Source organism: Castor canadensis, chromosome 7 (assembly GCF_047511655.1).
Source record: "Castor canadensis chromosome 7, mCasCan1.hap1v2, whole genome shotgun sequence".
In the NCBI taxonomy this organism is placed as follows: Eukaryota; Metazoa; Chordata; class Mammalia; order Rodentia; family Castoridae; genus Castor; species Castor canadensis.
In genome coordinates this window covers 74,265,537-74,287,528 of record NC_133392.1, presented here as the reverse complement: position 1 = coordinate 74,287,528, position 21,992 = coordinate 74,265,537, and the positions used below count along the sequence as shown (strand labels likewise).

General features: G+C 45.2%; 1 protein-coding gene across 5 annotated transcripts in view; it reads left to right on the top strand.

The window, feature by feature from the left end:
- Positions 1 to 21,764, top strand: part of Grid1 (glutamate ionotropic receptor delta type subunit 1) — a 705,633-nt gene extending 683,869 nt beyond the window's left edge. For 3 of the 5 annotated variants that reach the window (XM_074079329.1, XM_074079330.1, XM_074079331.1), the window contains 3 exons: positions 3,924 to 4,090; positions 10,421 to 10,661; positions 21,034 to 21,764. In XM_074079329.1, coding sequence (XP_073935430.1) covers positions 3,924 to 4,090; positions 10,421 to 10,661; positions 21,034 to 21,462 — 837 coding nt within the window. In that variant the 3' untranslated portion in view covers positions 21,463 to 21,764. Of the gene's footprint in view, positions 1 to 3,923; positions 4,091 to 10,420; positions 10,662 to 10,914; positions 11,006 to 21,033 lie in introns of all 5 variants that reach the window. The other 2 variants (XM_074079332.1, XM_074079333.1) reach the window with 2 other exon arrangements.
- The last annotated feature ends 228 nt before the right edge of the window (positions 21,765 to 21,992 follow it).

Below are 21,992 nucleotides of genomic sequence, written 5' to 3'. Positions count from 1 at the left end.
TATTATTAGTGGACTGACCACATAAAGATAATTCAACCCAGTGTAAGGATGAAATATGGTATTTGTTTTATTTTGTTTTAAATAACAGAACACAAAGCTGCAGCACCACTGACCTTTTTTTTAATACTTTAATAGCATATAATAGTTATATGGTGGGGTTCATTGTGACATTTATATATTTGCTTACAATGTATCTTAATTAAATTCACCCCTTCATTCTTTTGGCATTATGAAATAAATATCAATAATCTGTTTGTAAACAGCTCACAGCCTATATGCCTGCTCTCCCTAGCTCCCCACAGAGCCTCCTCAGAAGAAGGGAAAGGACCACATTAGGAGATACAAGGAAGAAAGCGTTGGTATGAATAGGAAGTGGCAAAAAATAGTGATTCTAAAGATCTGTTTTGAAACAGTGAGGAGACTGTGGGACACTTCAGGGAGGTGGCTGGGCTCACCTTCTCTTTGAGCACCAGTCCACGGTGCACAGTTGAGAGCAGGCTAGATACCTGCCTGTACTGTTTTTTCCCAAGAACATGAAGAAAATCCTTTACAGAAAAGAGTACTTAATATAAACAAGGAATTAACAGTCTCTTAGTAAGAGAGATCTCCAAAATGTTGTTGAAGGGATGCAGAATGAAGAGAGAATAGACTTGCTGTCCTAATGAAAACAGAGATGAAACAGAAGCTTATCCCTCAGAAGCTTAGCTGAACCTAGAAGCAGAATGCTGAAACTCAAGAAAGGAGGGGTGAGTTTGTGATGGAAAGAGCAGAAAAGAGCTAAGATTCTTGGCTCTCCTGGACTCAGCATCTTGATAAATTAGATGTCTCCCATATGGAGAAGCCAATCCTGTGATCAAATAGCACAAAGTAAGGAGATTGTGTCATAATTATTAAGGGTGATATGGAAAACTGATTCTAACCTTACAATGAAAAAGTGCATCTTTGATTTTTAGGGTGTGTGTGTGGGGATGGTAGGAGTAGAAAGAGCTCATTCCGCAAAGGAGCAGTTAAGAAGTCTACAAAGATAAAGAGCCATCGTGGGTAGTGGTGTTTGGACTTCTTATGGCTGCATCTGAAATATTTCTGACAACATGGTCAGACCTAAGAAGGTTTATGTGTCATACAGCCTCTATGATACACCAAAATGGTTGGGGATGTGTCTACAATGTCCAGAATATTCTCTTTGGGGACTTTAGGTGGGGAGATTCTGGTGCTGCATTCTTCTCAGTATGAGGCTAAGAGAGGACACCTGGGGAGCTCTGGGATGCTGAGGAAATGAGAAAGAGATGTTGGGAACAAAGAGTATCTCATAGGAGAGAGCTAGAATCTGCTCTGTCCACTGCAGTTAGAGCTTCTTATTTGGCCTTATCACAAAATATGGCACAACATCTTCTCCAAGTTCTTCTGCTCTGACACTGTCAGGCAGATTTGGGGCCTAGCCACATGCCTCCTGAAGCAGACACAGGATATATACTGGTAAATTTAATCACTGTTTACAAATGGGGACATTGGATGCCTGGGGTCACCCAGCAGGTCAAAAAAAGAAACTCTTGCTTTCCCCTGTCTTCTGGACTGCCTTCCTGGTTAGCAGGGATCTGAGGCTGGGACACTGCCGGCCCAGTTTCCAGATAGTTCGTCTTTCACAGTGTAGTCCAGTAGGACTATGAATGCAGGTTTTTCATGCAGCTGTGTTTACTTGCCCCTGAGCCCAATTTGCAACCACAAGTGCTGTGGCTTAAAGAATTCAAGTACACCATTCTGGTGGCCACAGTAGGCTTGCCTTGGAGTCAGTTGCCACTCTACCTGAGCCAGCTCATTTCTTTTCCTTCTTTGAACATCACTTGAAAGGTAGAAACGAAGCTGATCTCAATTCTTCCTTCAACATGACGTGCCCTTTTGAAATCATACAAATAACAGTGTCTGATTGTCATGTTGAATTGCGAGTATAGATGTGAAATGCTCCAAAGTCTGACTGAAGCCAAGTATTAGGTCATAAGTCAACATTTTGCCGAGAAACTTGGTTACTAAGAGGTTGAAAATTTATATCTTTTCATGAGAAAACTCATTTGCCAGCAGGAAAAAACTCTAAAGACTGTTATCTTCCTATGTGGAGGGAGCAAGATGTGTATAATTTTGCAACCTGGGTCAAAGTCCTTTAGGACTTCTGAAATTGGCTTGGTTGAGGAATGAGACTTTGGTGTAGTATTTGAATTGCTCCCTTAGGTTAAAGGCAATTGGTGGCACACATATTTGTCATTTCTTACAATGTGGTTGGGTAAAATTTTGTGAAAGGCTAGGAACAGCCTATTCCCACTGTAGAAGGTCATGTTTGGTCCACAAATCCTTCTGATGGAGAGAATCTGACAAAAAAAATTAGACATCTTGAGCCACAGGCACTATGATCTTGAAATAAGTAAAATCCTTCTGGGAGTGATGGCACATATTTGTAATCCCAGCATCCAGGAGGCTGAAGCAGGAGGATTGTGAGTTTGATGCTACCCTGAGCAAAGAGTGAGAGCAAGGAAAGAGGAGATTCTTGGCTGCCCTAGAGGCCGAGGTTTGGTATATTAGGTGTCCCCTATCTGGGGAAGCTGAGTCTGTGACTTGGCTACATAGCCAAGATCCTGTCTCAAGTTCTCTCTCACAAAGAAGTAAAAGCCTGATTTTCATCTTAGCATCCATTATGCTTCTTGGAAAAGGTCAGGGGACATGAAGACTCCATTGAACAAAGGCAGGAGCTAAGAACAATGCCCTTGACAGTGCAAGAAGGTTGTAGCTTGACAGCTTGGCCATTTTTGCCTGTGGTGCTTCAGCCCTATTACCAGGCCCACACTTCCAGCATCTAGTATAAGTGAGCCATGGTTGGAGGAATGGAAAAAGCAGGATGCATAAGTGTGCTCACTAGAGAAGGAAAACTGGGCACTTCGCTGCATTAAGAACATTATACACTATTTTAAGAAGGCCAAGTGAGGATGTCTAGTTTGCATCTCCTTCCAAAAAGTAAAGCAGTTCACATTCTCTCTGAGTGCCCAAACTCTAGTCAAAGTTAGAACTATGACTCAAGATAGAAGCAAATGTCTGCTGCGGATGGGTTTGATAGAGCAGCACTTCAGCTGTGCTGCAGGCAGACTCCTGATGGAATAACCTGTAACTGTTGCCCCGTATGGGAGCATGAATCCCAGAACCCTGCTCCTGTATGTGTATGTGTGTGCACATGTGCATACATGTGCATTGTATGTGTGCAGTGCATACATGCATGTGTTTGTGTGTGTACATGTGCTTAACCTCATGTGTGGCCATGAAAGGAAACTAGGCTGGCATGGCAGCATAATGATCAGGTCCTGTTCTTAACAGGCTCATCCCCATGCATAGCAAGCTCTGGACATGTGCCAGAGCTAAGTCATGGCCACCTATAGGTACTGAACCTAGAGCTATTGCCCATGTTCACCCTAAGCAGGATTTAGTCAGGTTCTAAGCAGAAATATTAGGTGGACAAGATTTATCACAGTCCTATTCTGCCTGCTCCCTAGGGCTTTGCTCTCTAGGGAGGGAGTTCTGCCCATCTCCGTGCTAACATGCTCCCCTTATAGATCCAATTTGAAAATTTCAATCCCTTGGTGTTACATTATGTATTCTCCAGGGGTGAGTCTTCTAATCTGAGAAATGGGTCCATGCCACTGTGACTCACCCACCTTCAGCTCATCCCCCTTCATAGGATATGATGTAGCTGGAGCCTGCACATCTTTTTATATGTAAGCAAGGTGAGTGGCATCAATCTGAAAATAGTAGAGTTTGCTGTGTTGTCTGGTGGGCAGGAGGACAATTTAGATAGGTCCAAATTCTGCCTTTGAGATGTCTTACCTCCTGAAACTAACTCAGCAGAGCAAGGCCCCTCTGACTTCATGGTGACTTGGGTCTTTCAGGCAAAGAAGGGGAACTATGCCTTTCTATGGGATGTGGCCGTGGTGGAGTATGCAGCCCTGACAGATGACGACTGCTCGGTGACTGTCATCGGCAACAGCATCAGCAGCAAGGGCTACGGGATCGCCCTGCAGCATGGAAGCCCCTACAGGGACCTCTTCTCCCAGAGGTAGGCATGGTCAACAAGGCAACTCCACAACCTCAGGACTCCAGCAGCTGGGATAGGAGAATATCCTTCCATAGGAGATAAAATGCAACACACACTCATTTATACTTCACATCTTCCGAAGCATCAATTATGTAGTTAGACATCCTCTTCCAACTAAGCCCTGTGTAGGTCTGGGATGAAAATATGAAGTATATAGTTCCTTTTTATGAAAGTGCATAGTGTTGTTGGGACTGTTGTGTGACTAGACAATGCCAGCCCAGGGCATCAGTGCACTGATGATGACTTTCTCAGGGTGCTAGGGTTGGCATCTGGCCAAACCCAAGAGGACTTTCCAGAGGTGCCACATCTGACGCATGCAGGAGCACTAAAAGTTAGCCAGATAAATCAATAATGAATAGGATCTAAGAGTGTCATAATAATAACTTTCAAAGATAAATGTATCTTCAAAGTGGCGATCATCAATGTGGAGACTTAAAACAATGGGGTCAGAGAAGCAGAATGTCTCCATATTCACCTATGCATGGTCCAAGGGGGCTCATGGATTGTGTGATAGGAGTTTCTTGGTCCAAAGAGATGTTACCTGCTAGTGCAGGAGTGTACCTGGCCTTCTGCGGCAGAATACAGATACTCATTACCTGCCTCTTCCCCATCCTCCCCAAATCAGAATCCAGGTTTCCAAACCATCATTTGAGAGTTAATTCCAATTTCTTTGGTAATTAACATTAGGAAAAAGTAGGAGCATTGAGTAGGAAGTAGAGAGGATAGTTACACAGACTGGAGGGTCCGAAGCTAAGCAAAGTGCATGGATACATTCCACAAGAAATAAACACAGTCTGGCCTGCATTTGCCCATTAAGTTTCATATGTGATTTGCTGGTGTGAGTCCATCCCTTGAGCCTGCTCAGTTCTGGACCCTTGGACACGATCAGGTTTCCAAGTGCATAATCCAGGCATGTGCACTGCTTTCTTGAGAACAATAATATATCGTCATCCCACCCCCATTTTCTGCCATAGCAGTTTATCTTGGTCCTGGACCAGCTGACCTGACCTTAGCCAGAGAAAGTAAAACTGAAGGGCTTGGGTAAACTCAGTGGTCTTTTCTCAGTAGGTAGCCTGTCAACAGGGCCTCCCATCCCCAAGAAGGTATAAATCTAGAGTCCCTTACTTGATATGTCTGTGAGGTAGCATCTTGATGAGTGAGTGAGTGAATTGCAGAACCAGTGAGGAAAACTAAATTCAAAGTCAACCAAAATTCAAAATGTGACAGAAGTATCTAAGTGAAAAAGCGGGCACAGTACCAGACTTAGGGGCACCCCCCTTGTCTAATTAACTCATGAGTTCCCTTGCTGAGAAGGGCGGTGCAAGAGTTCTTAAAAACAACTGTTTTACATCCGCAGCTCATAGAAGGTAAAGGCCAACCATGGTTGCTCAGCTGGCTGCTGGAAGAGCAGGGAGTAGAATGGAGATCTCCTGAGCTCCAGCACTGTACCTGTGTTGCTGTTGGATCTGCAAACCCTACTTCCTTCTCTTCTCCTATATCCTAAAAGTCCAGATCGGTCCCTTCTCTGCTCATCAGCCCCCGAGCCTCAGATCCATAATGGGAAGGCTTGCAACTAGTCCAATCAGTGTCTTGCTTGCAAAACTGGGTAAAAGAGTAGGACTAATTAAAGTAAATGAAGGTTTGGAGTTTTTGCTAGAATTTCGTCAAGTGTATATTCTCTGCCTTACTCTGCTTCCTGGAGCAGAGAGTAATAACAAAAGAGAAGTTTCTGTATTGCTTAGATTAAAGGCATGAAGAAAGGATGGTTTCTCCTCAGGATTTAGAACACATTGATTGGTGTTCTTGAGGTTTGTGTGAGTTGTTTTTCCTAGATGAGAGGCTCAGGGAGATTGCACAGACCATAAACCTGTGAGCATCTCTGTGGAACAGATGGTAAGGGTGCCTGTGGGGCCAATGCAGCAGCAACACCCAAACAGCCAATGTGCCCCAAGACAGTACTCCTGGAAGTAAGGGGTCCAGCAAGGGAGGCTAGAGTCCTGTGTGTTGGCATTGCTCATTTATCTACTGGAAGTCTGCAGAAGTGAATGTGGGTGCACTGAAGACAGTAGAGAGCAGCCATTGACCAGGAAACTTGTGTCCTGGCTTGAAATACAGGGCAGCCAGGTGGCCCAAATTAGCTTAGAGGAGGATATGGAGAAGGAGATGAAAAGGGAGAGGAGGGTGTGGCTGTTCTCTTCCAATACCAGAAGGCTTGCTGGAAGCAAAAGAAATTAGATGCCCTTTTTATGGCACCAAAAGGCAGTGGACCAAGACCAGCATATGGGTATAGGGCCCCAGAGAGGTAGGTTAGTACTGGAACAAGTCTGTACATGATTGGTCAACTCAAAGACTGTGAGGTCTCCATGGAAAATTCTTTCCCAGAGATACTGTGAGCTTCTCTCTGTCATCCCAGTCATCACCATAAACAAAAGCAGCTAGTCTAGTTTCCATATCATTTTGGCAAGAACAAATTTTTACCTCTTTGCTTTGATCAGAAGGTTGAGTATCTATGATGATAAGTAAGTGTCCTCAGCAGGCTGTGCTGGCCTCCTGCAGTATTGTCATCTGCCTGCATGGTGCAGGTCTTCCTGGACTGGTAGCATCCCTCTTCCCAATAGATAGGCATCTTCTTTGGAGGGAATCCTCAGACTTGAGTTTGCTAATTTACCATTACCAGTGGTTCTAGAAGAGGTTCTATTGTATGGTACATGGAGAACTGTGAGCTGCTCTTAGCTTGAGTATGCCTCAGAAGAGAGAAGGGCACGGTCCAGGGGCAAGGCACCATGTCATTTACAAGAAAAAAGGTTCTTGTGCAAATAGAAGAGCCCAGACTTATCCAGAACTGCCGTAACTGTCTTTCTTTTCATCCTGGGAGCTGTTTCTTGCTTTGGCAGAGGACAGAGCATAGCTGTATGTGTGTGTGGTGGGAGTAATGTGCTATAACAGGTTTGCAGACCTCAGCATGCAGAGTGGGCATTCAATAAATGTTTAGCAACGTAATAGCCATTTATTGAGCACCTACTGTGTAGCAGGCTCCACAACTATTGAATAAAGGAAAGCACCTGCAATTATATCTGTCTGGAAAATAGACCAACTGGCTTCAGGAAGTGGCTATTATCCCTCTGGCTTCCTAGTAAGCAGCAGTATGGATTATGTTGTGCATTAGTTTAGCCTCATTCTAGAGGGTACTTTATAGCTGTGATTTGTCTTTCTATTGCTTCTGTATTTAAATTTCTTTTTGTTTGATTCTGCATTTTCCTATAAATTACCTTAATTCCTTCTGGAATAAGAGTGGACATAAAAGATACATACAATTATAGGGAGCTAGAAGAGAAGGTCAACAAAATTAAGCCTGCCCAGTGTCACACAGGAGTTGCCTAGTAAGCAAAGGACAGGGGATCCAACTCCACAATCTGGCCAGAGCCTTGCCAGCCCCTAGACCAGAACTGGACCATTGAGAACAGCCTGTTGTTCCAGAAAGAACATGGCTTCCCAAATCAGAATGATCCAGATCTGAAGAGCAGCTTTGCTACCTCCTAATTGCAATTTTGAATAAATCATCTAGATTCCGAGCCTCAAGTTTTCAAAAAGTAAAACAGACATAATAAGAATTGCTTTGCAGGCTGTTATAAGGATTCAAACAGTATAAACAATGCCCCCTATTGTGACCTCAGTAAGAAATGGCTTATATCAACACTAGCCTGATAAGGTTCTTGGTCAGTATGTCCATCAGACTGTGCAACAACTAACTACCTTTTATGGAACTCTTATTACTCACCAGGTTGTGAGCTAATGATCTATGAGGTTGGTACCTTTATTTAATCTCATATTTTAGTGATGAGAGAGATAAGATTGAGCGGTTCAGAGTCTGGATTTGGACCAATGTCCATCAGCACAGAGTCTGTGTCTGTAAACTCAAAGCTGTGCTCTCTCCACGGTGAGCCAATATTTCAACCATTTGTCCTCTCCAGTGTCCTGAGATCCTTCATATCTGGCACTGGGGTTCCTATAACTTACAGGAAGTTCAACCTATTCAACCCTGCCAACAGAGAATTGAGGCCACTGGACATATAGACACGTAGCTTCCCTGACCTGACAAGGGCTGTGTGAGATGTGAGAGGACACTGCAGCTGCCCAGTTAATCATGTCATGTGCCATCAGAGAAAGCTGTGGTGCTCAGGGGTATTCCAAGCATGGCCCCAAACCACATAGACAGATATGTGAAGCATGCATTTATCTCATTGACCAAGACCCTCCACACACGGTCACATGCTAAGTCTTTTGGGCTATCAGTACCCTGAGCACTAGATAGACATTATGTCATGATCTCACCATGGCCATTTTAGTTTAGGTTAGTTTTCATTATTCGATGATATATATTCACACATTTATTGACAGAACAAACATCTGCTCGTGGCCTTAGTTGTGCCAGCCACTGGGTTTGTACATGAAAAATATGGAAAGGAATACACAGGTCTGTCATGAGGCTTCTGTCTTACTCATCTAGTGGGGGCTCACAGTCTGTGTCAGAAAGATGAGGACACTGAGGCTCAACAGGGGCAGGTCCCTTGTCCAGGGACTCATGTTGAGATCTGGTGCCTCCTCAGCCTGTTTTTTGTTCTAAGCCAGGCTGTTGTCTGCCAGTGAGAAGCCTTGCCATGCTAGGCCTATAATGCTGACAGGTCAGGAGACCCCTCAGGCTGTTACCCTTTGTCTCTACCCGATGAAATGTATGATAACTGAGCATAGCCTCACACCTGCAGTCACAGCTGGCCTGCAATGCAAGTGTGGGGCAGATACTGCTCAGCCTGATGAGTTTCTCCTGGCTTTGAAGAACTGCTTCTCTCTAACTGTGCATACCCAGAGTACAAGAAGGTCACTCAGGTGTTGTTAGCCAAATACATCTTCATGAACCAGACAAGAGCTCTACTCACTCTCTTCATCTTGTGTGGTCCTCCTCCTCACTTACCACTCTATGGCCTCACTGGCCATGTCGCAGTTGCTTAAACATGACAAGCCCCTGCACCGAACAAGATATTCACACGTGATTCTAGTCCCAGGAAGGTTCTTCCTTGCTTTGTTAAATGCTAACCCTGCCAACCTCTGGGAAGGTATTTCACCTCTCTGTACCTCAGTTTCTTTCTCTGTAAAAATGAAATCACATCTCAGAGGGTTGACATGAGTATTTAACACTATCTGCAAAGCACTTGGGACAGACACTTCCTGGTACCTAGAATGTTCTAGACCAGTGCGAGTTACCTTGTGACCAATTGGCCTTCAGGTTTCACTTAACTGCCACCTCCTCCATGAGTTCTTCCTTAATCTTTCATGCTAAGCCGCCCCAAAGGTGCCATTCCTGGCACCTCTACTTTCATTTCATTGTTTTCATCACCTTCTCTGTCTTTACACTGATTGCTCTAATTGTCCTAAGGTCATTATCTGTGTCTCTAGACCACACACAGTCAGCAGTACTAAGCATCATACTGAGCACAGTGTGCAAGAACCTCAAATCAAATGAGTGAATAAAGGATTGTGTAAATTTTAGTGGCAGAGACTTAGGGAAGACATGTGGCGTATACTTTGTCTGAAATGCTTAGGAGAAGTGTTTTGGATTTTGGATTTTTTTCTGATTTGGGATCATTTACATATATGTAATGAGATGTTATGGGCTTAGGACCTAGGAACGAACATGAAATCAATTTCTGTATACTTTACGCATATAGCCTGAAGGTAATTTCATATAATATTTTAAAGAAAGTTTATATTTATTAAACCATCAGAGGACAGGTATGCAGTTTTCTACTTGTGGCATCCTATTGGTGCTCAAAAAATTTCAGATTTCGGAGCATTTGGATTTCAGATTTTTGGATTAGGGATGCTCACCTGTAGTTACTAAAGTTTGACAGAAAACATTTTGTGACCATGAACGTCCTAACTTCACAGTCTGAGTGTTGCCTGATTCATTTCTGTATTTCCCAGTTTTATCTTGAGCACCTGCTCCGTAATCCATGGGAATCTCAACATCCTTTGCTATTGGACTTTGTTCATAGGCAATAGGACAGAGACAGCAGCAGGGTTATTGAGGAGGGCAGAGACAAAACCTTATGCATATTTTGGGAAAATCGCTCTACCTGCAGTGTGGAGAATGGGTTATAGGGGAAGATGAGGTAGAAAACTGCTTTGGTAGATCAAGGCTTAATGGTGGGACCATCATGGTACACAGGGGCCAAGACCCCCATGGGTAAGTTTATAAGGTCAGTGGCTACGGCTTACTTGGGTTGTGTCTTGCAGGATCCTGGAGCTGCAGGACACAGGGGACCTGGACGTACTCAAGCAGAAGTGGTGGCCACACACAGGCCGCTGTGACCTCACCAGCCACACCAGCGCCCAGGCTGATGGCAAATCCCTCAAGCTGCACAGCTTTGCTGGGGTCTTCTGCATCCTGGCCATTGGCCTCCTCCTGGCCTGCTTGGTGGCTGCCCTGGAGTTGTGGTGGAACAGCAACCGGTGCCACCAGGAGACCCCCAAAGAGGTCCGTACCCTGGGTCCTGCCTCTCCCTTCCAGTGCCTAGAGGCAGGCGGCCAGGTCCCACTGGACCATTTGGTGGGTGGTTTTCTTCCAGTTAGTATTTACCCAAGTCATCTTGTTGGGAGACAGCAGCACTTTATATTGGGGAACTATGTCATGGTTTCATTTTGTTTTTAAAGCAAGAGAGAAAATGCAGGGAATGGTTTCATGTTGGAACAAATTGCCGAGGCCACTAAAATCCTGTATTTATCTATAGAGCAGGTACAGCATGGGCAGCGCCAGAGAGCCCTTCCCCACCCTGCCCCGCTCATGTGCCTCCACCCTGACCTGGAGAGACCACCTGTAGGGTAAGAGAGGAGCCCCCATTCCTTCCTGATTCTCTTTGACCTTTCACCAAGGCCGTGGGGCCCTTCTCCCCTAGCATCAGGGTCCCTGCGCCTTACCTCAATCTCTTTTCTCCCTCTCCCTATCCTTGCAGAGCCCAACCTTTCCCACTTGCGTCCTGCTACACCTACCTCAGGGCATGTTGTGCCTCTGTCTAGGTTCTGGTCTCTGGGTTCACTTGCTTCCCTGTGTGTGTCAGCCACAAGCGGCCTTTGTCCCTTGACAGAACCGTCTCACTGGGTGTTCTTCATTTAAAAAAGCTTTTTTAAATGAAGCCTTCATAAGGGCCCTTTGGAGACAGTTTCCCAAAAAGATGGTTTTAAGGAGTCTTTTGGTGATGGATGATGCTCTACCAGCAGAGAATTTGCAGATTGGCCCCTGGAACAAGTCTACCCATTGCTGTCACTATCTGCTGTCACTGCCACTGACACCTCGGCTACACCCAGAATCACAACTCTGCTTACACAGTCTGTTGGGGCAAATGGATATAAATCTCAAACAGGGAACTATAAAGAAAGTGGCATCAAATCCCAAAGTGCTCCTATTTTTAAAAGAGTTTTACCTGCTTTTGTTTTTATTGGAAAATCAGGTGGCATATGACAAGTTCATAAAATGGCTTTAGAGGCAGAGGGTCAAGGGAGAAGATAAAATAAACCATGTGGAAAAGAAAAATAGCTAGGAGGAGGTAAGAGCTTGTTGGATCCTTCTCAGCCTGATTTGGAACCGGGAAAGGATGCCTCTGAGCAGAGTGGTCATCTTGGTTGCCATCTCTGTAGTCTGCAGTGTTTGGCTGGCCACACCCACATCCACAAGTCTCTAAAGTAGTCTCTGGAGAGGATAGTGGTGGCTGTCCCCCTTGATCCTCTTTTGACTCTCCATTCATTCCGGGCAGTTCTCTGTCATCTGACTTTCCTTTCCTTGGAAGGAGGGCATTGCTGAGGCAGTACTGAAATGTCTTGACAGCATTTATCTTCCTCTCCTGCCTTCCTACCCCTCCATGTAAAGAAGTACAAGGTCTTTTTAGTCACCACCTCAATGGGTCTGCTGTCACTCCTGGACCACAAGAGGGAAGGAAGGAAGAAGTTAGAAGAAAATTCACTGATAAAGGGGCAGTTAATAGTTCCATCTCAAGGTTTTTTTTTTTTTCAACTAGAAAATTTTATATGAGGAAGTCACTGGAAGGTACTGAATGATTCTGGCAAGTACTTTTAAGGAAGTGCTCTACCCATCCCTCTGTGACTGACTGGTATATCGTGTCAGCCCCCACAGGGCACTTTCACCTGCTGTCACCACCCATGTCTATACACACACAGAAGCATCAGAGGGCAGGCAGGATGGGCTGTCCCAGAACCACTGACAGTAGGAATGGGGAGGACAGGGCAGATGGCAAACACTAACTGATCCACATTGCACCCCCTATCTGTATTGTTTATACTAAGTCTACCATCCGATTCCCTCTGTACATGCCCCTTGGTTCAAGGGAGCAAGGAGGGTCTCCAGGTGAGTGGGCATTGTCAGGAAGGTGTGGCTGACTGGTGTGGCAGGGTGGGGCACAGAAACACTAGCTCAAGTTCCAACCCTCTAGCATATCTCCTGGGAGCCAGGTACAGGGAGAGGCTGTGCTCTGAACTGGGGGGTCTTGTCTGCTTTCTATCCTGTTTAGTGATAACTCCAGCCTGTACTACCCAGAATTAATTGTCATGGGGTGTGTGTGTGTGTGTGTGTGTGTGTGTGTGTGTGTGTGTGTGTGTGTGTAAAAGAAGAAGGAAGGAAGAGAGAGATAGATTCAGAGAGATTATTGGAAAGACATAGATGGGAAAGTTGAAGCAAAAAAAAAAAAGAGTTAAGACCAAGATGACCAAACTGTCAGGCATAACACCTTACTCACCAGCAAGTAACTTCTATCTTCTGTATAAATCCAGGGTCTCAGGCATGAGACCTGCTTCCAAACTGTGGGTCTTCCTGCCCCAGCAGCCCATTTGTTTCCAAGATAGAAATGAAGGCTTATGGAGAGGCAGGGAAAAAGCACAGTGGTTGCCATTCATTCTGCCTCTTGTGGCATTGCTCTGTAGAGCTGCATGGAAACATTCCATCTTTCCTGTTTTTATAGATTTTCAATTTTCAAATGAAGTTTCTCCTACCTTCTTCCTTCTCACGTTAATAAGCTTGCCTACAGGGGCCAAGCCTCTCCCCTCAGGGACATACCTTCTCATAGGCAGATGCAGCAGACAGCTCACCATGAAGCCTCCATCTTATTGATCTGGGCTGTCCTGAAGTGAGCAGGGAGTAGCACTGAAGTGCAGAGAGGCATCCAGTCCAACCAGCACATGGTGGAGTCATGGTGGGTAAGGATAGTGTGTAATGAAGACTTCTTGGGGATGTTGAGGATTAGTACAACTCTTATTGCTAAGATGACATAGGAAGTAGCATTTGGGGTAGAGTGAACAAAGAGTTAACAGTGAGGGAGGGCAGGAGGAAGATGCTGATAGAGGAGCCTGGAGAAGAAGGCTGGCCCTGCTCCCAAGTACCTACAGGCCAGGCTGAGGGGATAGAATCTCATTGTGTCAGGAATAGGAATTAAGGAAAGGGCTGAAACAACAGTATTTTAGAAGCATATATGAAAAATCTTGGAAAAATAATGATGGTATTTAATTTAAATCTACTTCATGTTACTGTTGCTCAGGTTTTATAGAGCAGCATTTGCAATTAGGTGAGAGTGTCTGCTTACTCTTGGAATGTTTTCATTTTGGGCCTTTGGCCATATTTCTTAAGAGCCGGAAGCCTGTCTTTGGGTGGATCTCAGGCTATGTTTAATGGCTTGTGCTGGATGTCTTCAGAGTTTAGACACCTACTTGGGGAAGAGTAGTAATGTGCATTCAGCCCCTTAATATTCATGTGCATTTGAGCTCATATTTTTTCAGAGGAATCAGTCAATTAAGTAGTTACCCATTGCAGGTGAGTGCACCAAGCTCTGAGGATGCAGTAAAGAGCTACCCACTAGATTTATGGGGATGTGGAGCCTTTGCTCTAAGAATAAAATATTCATGAAATAAAGATGAGAATTGCACAAATGGGAGGATTGAGAGATGAATCATCATCACTGGGCTTGGGAGCTTGGAATTCTTGTTGCTTCCTGCTTTGCCTGCCCTCCCCAGCCCCCTGCTTCCATGGCAGACAGGTGGTGACCAGCCAGGGTGTCCATGTAGCAGGAGGCTGAGTAGCATCTGGCTCCTGTGTTCTGGCCAGCATCTGTCTGCGAGTCTCCTCAGTGTTGCTCTCCATAGAAGATTGGGTCCTGGGGACCTCACTTCACCTCTACACCCTTCTTTGCCTCTACTCCTTTAATGCTTCTACACTGTGGAGCTTTTCTTTTCTGCATGATTCCTTCTTCATACATGTTAACACGACAGTGCTGCACAGAGAATTGAACCGGGGAGGTTGTGTAAAGTGACTTACAGGTGCATTTGGCCCAGAGACATGCTTGTTTAATGGTAGCCAAGGAGTTTTCCTTCTTAATGACCTGTGATGGACAGTGGGGAGGATGAGGGGGATGCAAATCAGGCACATCTCACCTTCGGGCACCTTCCCTGTGCTGGAAAATTACTTTACCTTCTTAAACCCTCTTCAACAACTTTCGAGGAAGGCATCCTTATCCATGGGGAAGTGGGACTCAGAGGTGGCAAGTGAGTGACATACTGCCTGTGTGCACCTGCTACCTCCTGAGATAGGCTCATCACAGGGCAAGGGTAAGGGCATACTGGTATGTGCAGGATCATGGGTTTCTACCTAGCATTTTTGAGAGGATTTTGGGAATGAAGAGTGTGACTCCATTCTCCCTGGACCAGGCTCTTAATGGGGCATCTACTTCTCTGAACCCCAGTTTTCCTCTTCAGCTGAAAACTGAGCCTGGCCTGACAGTTACACTGCTAAGACCAGAAAGTTTGACATAATCCAGCCCTTAGCCTAGGGCCTATCTTCCAGTAGGAAGGCACTGAATGCTTATCACACACCCACCACTGTGTATCTCAAGACCAGCTGGAAAAGCATTCCCTGCCTATGGCCACTGGGCACCACCCTTGTTGGGTATGATTCCACATTTCCAGTAATTATTTATCTGCTTGTCTCTGCTGAGAGTCTGCTGGCACCTCCTCACCTCTGTATTCCCATCTCTTTGCCCACTCTCCTGAACATGGAAACTCTCATTAAGGGGTGATGAATATAATTGAAGTATCGAGCAGCTTCTATGTGCCAGAAGCCAAAGATGAATGCTTTATCATTAGCTCATCTGGTAGTAGGAGCTCAAAAGTATTTATTGAATGAATGAACTAGTCTAGGCTCCTATAAAGAAAATGTTATTCATGTTAAATTGTTGTGTAATCACCGAAGCTGGATCAATGGCTTTCAATTTTGGCTGCGTATCACAGGTGATTAATTCTGGAGCCTTTTAGAAATACAGATGCCTGAGCCCCTTTCTCAAAGGGTCATATTAAGGAGATCTGGACAACCATCATTTACTAAATCTCCACATTTCCTTCTGATATCCTGCCAAGGGTGAAAACCTTCCACCAACCTTCTGCTAAGGTGTGTATGAATCTTCAAGGTGAAGCTGGGAGCATACAGCCTGACTCAGTGGAAAAGAGCCCAGGTTTTGGAGCCAGATGGACAAGAGCACTGATCCTGATGCTCCAACTCTGTGGGGTAGTGTAACCTTGAGAAAGTCACTTCACTCCTGGCCTCAGTTTACTCCTGTGTATCCTGCTGCTCCTTCCAGGGGTGTGAAGTTGGTCCCCTCTCATTGCCCTGCCTGAAAAAAAATCTGTGGTTGAGCAGCTCAGAACTCTTTGTCATGATGCTTTGAAAAATTGCCCAGCATCTCCTGAGATCACTTCATTGAGGTGATGTTCTGCCTTGTTGATCTGATCCAACCATGACTCATGGACTTCCTGCCCAGCCTCAGCCTTTGGAACAATATGTAGGAAGATCACCTCAGTGGCATTTCTCCCAGCTGTTAGGTCTCATTTACCACCTGGTTGGTCTCACTGGTAACACAAGAATGCTGCCAATAACCATCTCGGTCAGGAGGGAAGTCCCTTGTCCCTAGTTTTGTTCCTGCCCAACTTAAAGCAGGAGCTGTTGGATTCCAACCAAAGCCAATTCTAACGAGTCCCGTGTGTAACAGGCTGTTATATAGATGATAGTTTAGTTAATTACCGTTTTCCAATACACTGTATTATTTCCACGTTGGTGAACAGCGGCTTAATTACAGAACTTTATCTCTCTGCAAGACAACGCCTGAGAGAGGTTCCCCGGTAACCTCTGTTGGTGCATCTGTTGTCATGTTTAATTTGGGGTGAGAACTGCAGAGCTGGAATCCAGCCGATTCGTGGGTAAACGCAGTCAATAAATTTTATGTCATATTCTTGGGTATTTGACTAGGTCAGTTACCTACACTGGATTAATGAAGGCAGCAGTAAGTTTCCAGGTCTCTTTTCACAGATGTCATTACCTGGCTGAACACTGAAACCTTGGTATAATGAGGATGTAAACTGATGTAGTTCACATAAAAAAGCCCATTATTTGAATTTGCATAACATAGAGTGCACCATTTTGTCTAAAACATGTATAATTATTCAAATCGCTGCTGCCTCTTTCCTTGAGTAAGCTGAATACTGCTGCTTTCTCTTTGGCCAGAAATGCAGGGAATACCACCAGACTGACCTTGCACATTCTAAATCTGTGGCCCCAGGTGATCCAAGAAGATAAAACTGGGAGGGCCTCAAACAAGGTTGTCTTCTCTCTGCTCCTCAGCTCTGGCCCAGTACACAGCAGCAGAAGCAGACAGCTGAAGGACACTAAGGCAGGCTGTATTTGTCTTCCAGGGAGGTCAAGGAGGCATTTGCTTCTGTTCTATTCATTTTCTTATTCAGTTAAACAACCAAATACAGCAGGCTCCAGGTAGCATTCTCTTCTCCCAGATTTGTCTTAGTGTTGGTGCTACTGGGATAATGGAATGTGAATAGAAAGTGGTCCCACTGGCACAGGGAGGTTGGATTCTTGACAGCCATTTGGCATGGGAAGCTCTCCCTAGAAAATTTGTACAATTGGTGTGGACATTTTCTGTGCATCCTCACATGGAGAGGTTAAAGGCTAATTAATAACCACACTGGGAGTTCATTCTCTCTGCATGGCCTTGCAGTCCTTGGAACCGACTCATCTATCTTTAATTTGAAGCAAGGAAAAAAACACATGAGTTTAAGAAACTATTTATTCAAGCCCATTCCTTCAGAAATACTGTCTCAAAGTTAATTGGTCATGTCTGTATCTACTGCCTGAGTTGGTCTTTATTCTAAGTGCTTTAATGGTATACGATCAGCTCCTCACAGCTGTATTTAAGATGCCAGATTGGTGCCTGTGCCCTGCCTCTTTCACAATCCACCATCCCCTCTGCCTCTTCTCCTTGGTACTTAGTGGTGGAGGCATCCATCTTGGAGAACTTCCTTGCTCACAGAGGGTTTTGACTGGTCTATCTTCCCCCAAAGATCTCTATGTTTGTTTCCCTGACATTAGGTAGAGAGGATTCCTTTTCCTGTGACCTCTATTCTCAATTCCCTGCCTCTCTGTGGCCTTCTTTGACAGGAAGTTATCCTTTCTCTGTATCTCTCAAATTCTGGAAAAACAGGAATCACCTCCTAGATACCTTTCCTGGCACAGTGCTTACTTGCCTCTGTGATAAAGGGTCAGGCTGTCTCTTCCACCTGCCAGAATCCAGAGTGAACATGGCTAGAACCAAGACTCTCGCTTATGTCCTTCAATCCCCAAAGGGGAACGTTAGCACAACCATGGTATAAGGGAACCTTTGGAGACCTTAAAGACCTAAAGAGAAAATAGACATGAGGAAAAGTACAAGATTATGCAACTAACCAGTTCTTTCAGTGATCTCCAGGACTACTTGATCATTGGTTTTCTTCCATGGAAATTAAAGGCTGTCTACAGTGAGGGTGTCCTGTTAGTCCAATGTTCTCCAAGCTTTCCTAGTTGCAGAGAAAGGAAGGTTGGCTTATTAAACCCTGAAAGTATTTGAAATTCCCTGTCAATGTCTTTAGCTTCCAGGCTCTCTGGTACTAGTCTTGTGCCCTTTGGATATTTTAGAGATAAAAATAGCTTATATATACAAATATTTACCAAACAGTTGTGTACCAGCTGTGGCTAATGCAGATGAAGGTATTGCAGCCTGTGTTAGGAATTTCCCAGGAGTTCCATGGCAGCCATGAGAGGGCCAGAGGTATAGGGTTGGTGATGAGCAGAGCCAGGGCTTGTACTGAGTGTAGAACCCAGAAGCTAGGAACATGGCTACAGAGCAGAAAGCTGGGCAGAAGTTCTCATACTGTACCTAATCAAATACCAACTATTTTCTGCTCTTTGATCAGGATTGAGACTCAGTCTTGTCCTTATTTTCATCACAGTCCTGTCTCCTGACTAAGTAAGCAGGTTACCTGCCAAACCATCATCCAGTAATAACAATTCTTCCAAAGCAAATAATTGCCCAAAGCAATAAAGCATGGACCAATAAAGATCAATAAAGCAATGATCTCTTTAGGAAGAGATCATTGGTGCTGAGTGGCACTAAAGACACTAATGCCCCAAATGACAGGTATGAAATATTATTTTAAAAATAAAAACAAAACATAAAACAGAAAAAAGGGGGAAAGTCACACACAGGTGACTTAATCACAGTATAAGGTAATAATGAAAAGAACTTGAATTTAATTTGTGATATACAGACTGTCTCCAATTTATCATGGTATAGCTTGTGTGTTTTCACTTTTACCATGGTGCAAAAGCAATATGCATTCAGTACACTTAGAATTTTGATCTTTTCTTGGGCAAGCAATATGTGGTACCACACTCTGGCCATGATGGGCAACAGTAACAAGCTATAGTTCCCAGACAGCCACAGGAGCACACGTGCAAACAACCAGTACTCTAGAGTATACTATGTTGCTAAGCTAGAAGATTTGATAGGTTAAATTACTAAGTGCACTTTTTGCTTCACAGATATTATCAACTTATGATGAGTTTGTGTGGGGGGGGGTGGGGAATTTAACCCATAAGTTGAGGAGCATCTGTATTTTACAGACTTTTTTTTTTTTTCAACAACTTCTCTTTTTTTTTTTTTTTTTTTCATTTTTCTTTTATTATTCATATGTGCATACAAGGCTTGGTTTATTTCTCCACCCTGCCCCCACCCCCTCCCTTACCACCCACTCCACCCCCTCCCGCTCCCCCCCTCAATACCCAGCAGAAACTATTTTGCCCTTATCTCTAATTTTGTTGTACAGACTTTTGAAGGAATCATTGAAAGCATTACATGAATGATAGTTTTCCACGCAAAGTAGAGGCCTGATGTCCTCTACCCACTTCCACCATTTCACTCATGAAACTTGCTACCAATTAGTGTCCTCAACTCAGAAATAATCTCCCAGCACCAAAGAGCTGGGCTTCTGATCACTGGAATCTTAGCTCTATTGTAGGGGCTTGCTAATGATTTCCAGTGTCACCTCCATCTATGACACCACATCCAGTTCTATTGCCTTGCCTCACTCTCAAGCCAGTGTGCTGTCCTATCCTGTTTCCTTCTAGCTTGAAATAACTTCTCCGTTGTCTTAGAAAGTTGTCAGTTTTTTTTTGCTCTGGGAAGGTCTTAGAATTGTAGCAGCTGTTCCACTAGAAGCGAAGCACTATGTTTCAGCTGTGAAGTCGTGAGGATGTAGAGACCAGTCGTCCCCCTTTCCCCATTGCAGGGAATGTTGGAGCAAGAAGTGAATTACAGGACACTTCAGTTCCTTGCCTTCCTGAGAAATTCAAAGTAGAGTCTCCCTGGGGTTAGCCCTGTGCTTGGTGCACTCAAATGAGGGGTGTGAGGACTCAATAAAGGTCATTCTGGATGATGTCCTCCTGAGGGAACCCTAGTCCCCCAGTCCCAGAGAAGCTCAAAACAATTTCTGGAAGAGCCCTTATTTTGAATGTTTCCTCTTTTTTCCTTTTGAAAGCCTATCAAGGTTTCTAAATTTCTTTCATACTAAATTTCTAGTATTCATACAAGGCAGACAGGGGTTGAGTTCCTCTCTCCAACTTATGATGTCAGCATTAGACCACCTTCAGGATTGTGTCTTGGAAATGAACTGTTGCATCAGGGAGGAGCAGCCACCATCTTTCCTAGCACTTTGGCACCTATGGGGACCATCCAGGAGCTGGTGTGGCTCTTCTGGGCACTGGCTGTCCTGCCCTTCATTGGGGAGAAACTGAGGAAGCAGATGACATTTTCCTCGAGCTCTCAAGCTGTGCAATTACCTTGATTCATTCTGACATTAAAGGCAAAACACTATTTGGAAAGAATAAGGGTCTGTTTTATTTTCTTTCTTAGCAAATTAAATAAACAAACCAATCTTCAGTGATGCCACCCATCACGGTGAGAGTGTCACTTGTGAATGTTATCCATCTGGGCAGCCTCAAGCCCTCACGATACCAGGAGAGTCAGCTGACCTTGGCAAAGCCCCTTGCCTCACTGTCCCCACTCCTCATTCCCACCTGGAAACCCACACTCCATCAGTCTTCCAGGTAGGGACATGTCCCTCTTCTTGCCTCCATGATGGTGCTGCACAGGTAGAACACAGGTCACCAGGTGAGGCAGGGTTCCTCTCCTGCTCCAGGCTGCCTCTAATACTTACAGGGCTAGATTCAAAGCTGAGTGCAGCAGGTGAACGGTGCTGCCAAAGCCAGCTTGCAGGATATTTGCTACATTAGCAGTAATGTCCTGGCTTATAGCTTCCCCAGGTGACATAGGGTTGCCATCCCAGTGAGAGTGAGGGGAGGTGGGAGCAATGGGGAATGCTCTGTCCAGCAAGCTGACCAGGCCTTGTGCCTCCAGGTCTCTAGAGTTGCAACAAACACAGTTAGGGCTTCACCTGACCTTCCTGTGCTTTCTCTCCAGGACAAAGAGGTGAACTTGGAACAGGTGCATCGGCGCATGAACAGCCTCATGGATGAAGACATTGCTCACAAGCAGATTTCTCCAGCATCGATTGAGCTCTCGGCCCTGGAGATGGGGGGCCTGGCTCCTAGCCAGGCATTAGAGCCAACGCGGGAGTACCAGAACACCCAGCTCTCAGTCAGCACCTTTCTGCCAGAGCAAAGCAGCCATGGCACCAGCCGGACACTCTCGTCAGGGCCCAGCAGCAACCTGCCGCTGCCTCTGAGCAGCTCGGCTACCATGCCCTCCATTCAGTGCAAACACAGGTCGCCCAATGGGGGGCTGTTCCGACAGAGCCCGGTGAAGACCCCCATCCCCATGTCCTTTCAGCCCGTGCCTGGAGGCGTCCTCCCAGAGGCTCTGGACACCTCCCACGGCACCTCCATCTGACCGCGCCGCCTGCCCTCCCGCCCGCCCACCCACCCGACCAGCAGAGCTTTTTAATACGAGAAAACGCCAACACAAACCACACACACACACACACACACACACACACACACACACACACTCACACAGAGACTCTTTCATTTTTTCTTGTATATATGTGTAAATAATGACAGAATGGAGTGGGGTAAAAGTGTATTTTGAATATTCCCAATTTTCGAAGTCAGTAAAAAAAACACAAAAACTGTATGAATGACTTTGTAAATTTTGTTCTATATGAATAAAAAGGCAAATTACTTGTGATCATTCTGAAGTGCCGAAGGAGCCCCCTGTTCCTGGGTCTTCCTGAGGGCAGGAAGGGCAATGAGATAAGCAGGCCCTTTCTGCTGGGGAGAAGGAAGACCAGGAACCCTGATTGCTGCTCACTGCAGTGCCCTACAGATTCCCACCTCATTCCTCTCCCCTCCTTTCTCCTCCAGTCCCCTTGGGTAGATGAAAGTGACTAGAGCCTGTGTTGGCCTGGCACATTGGGTCAC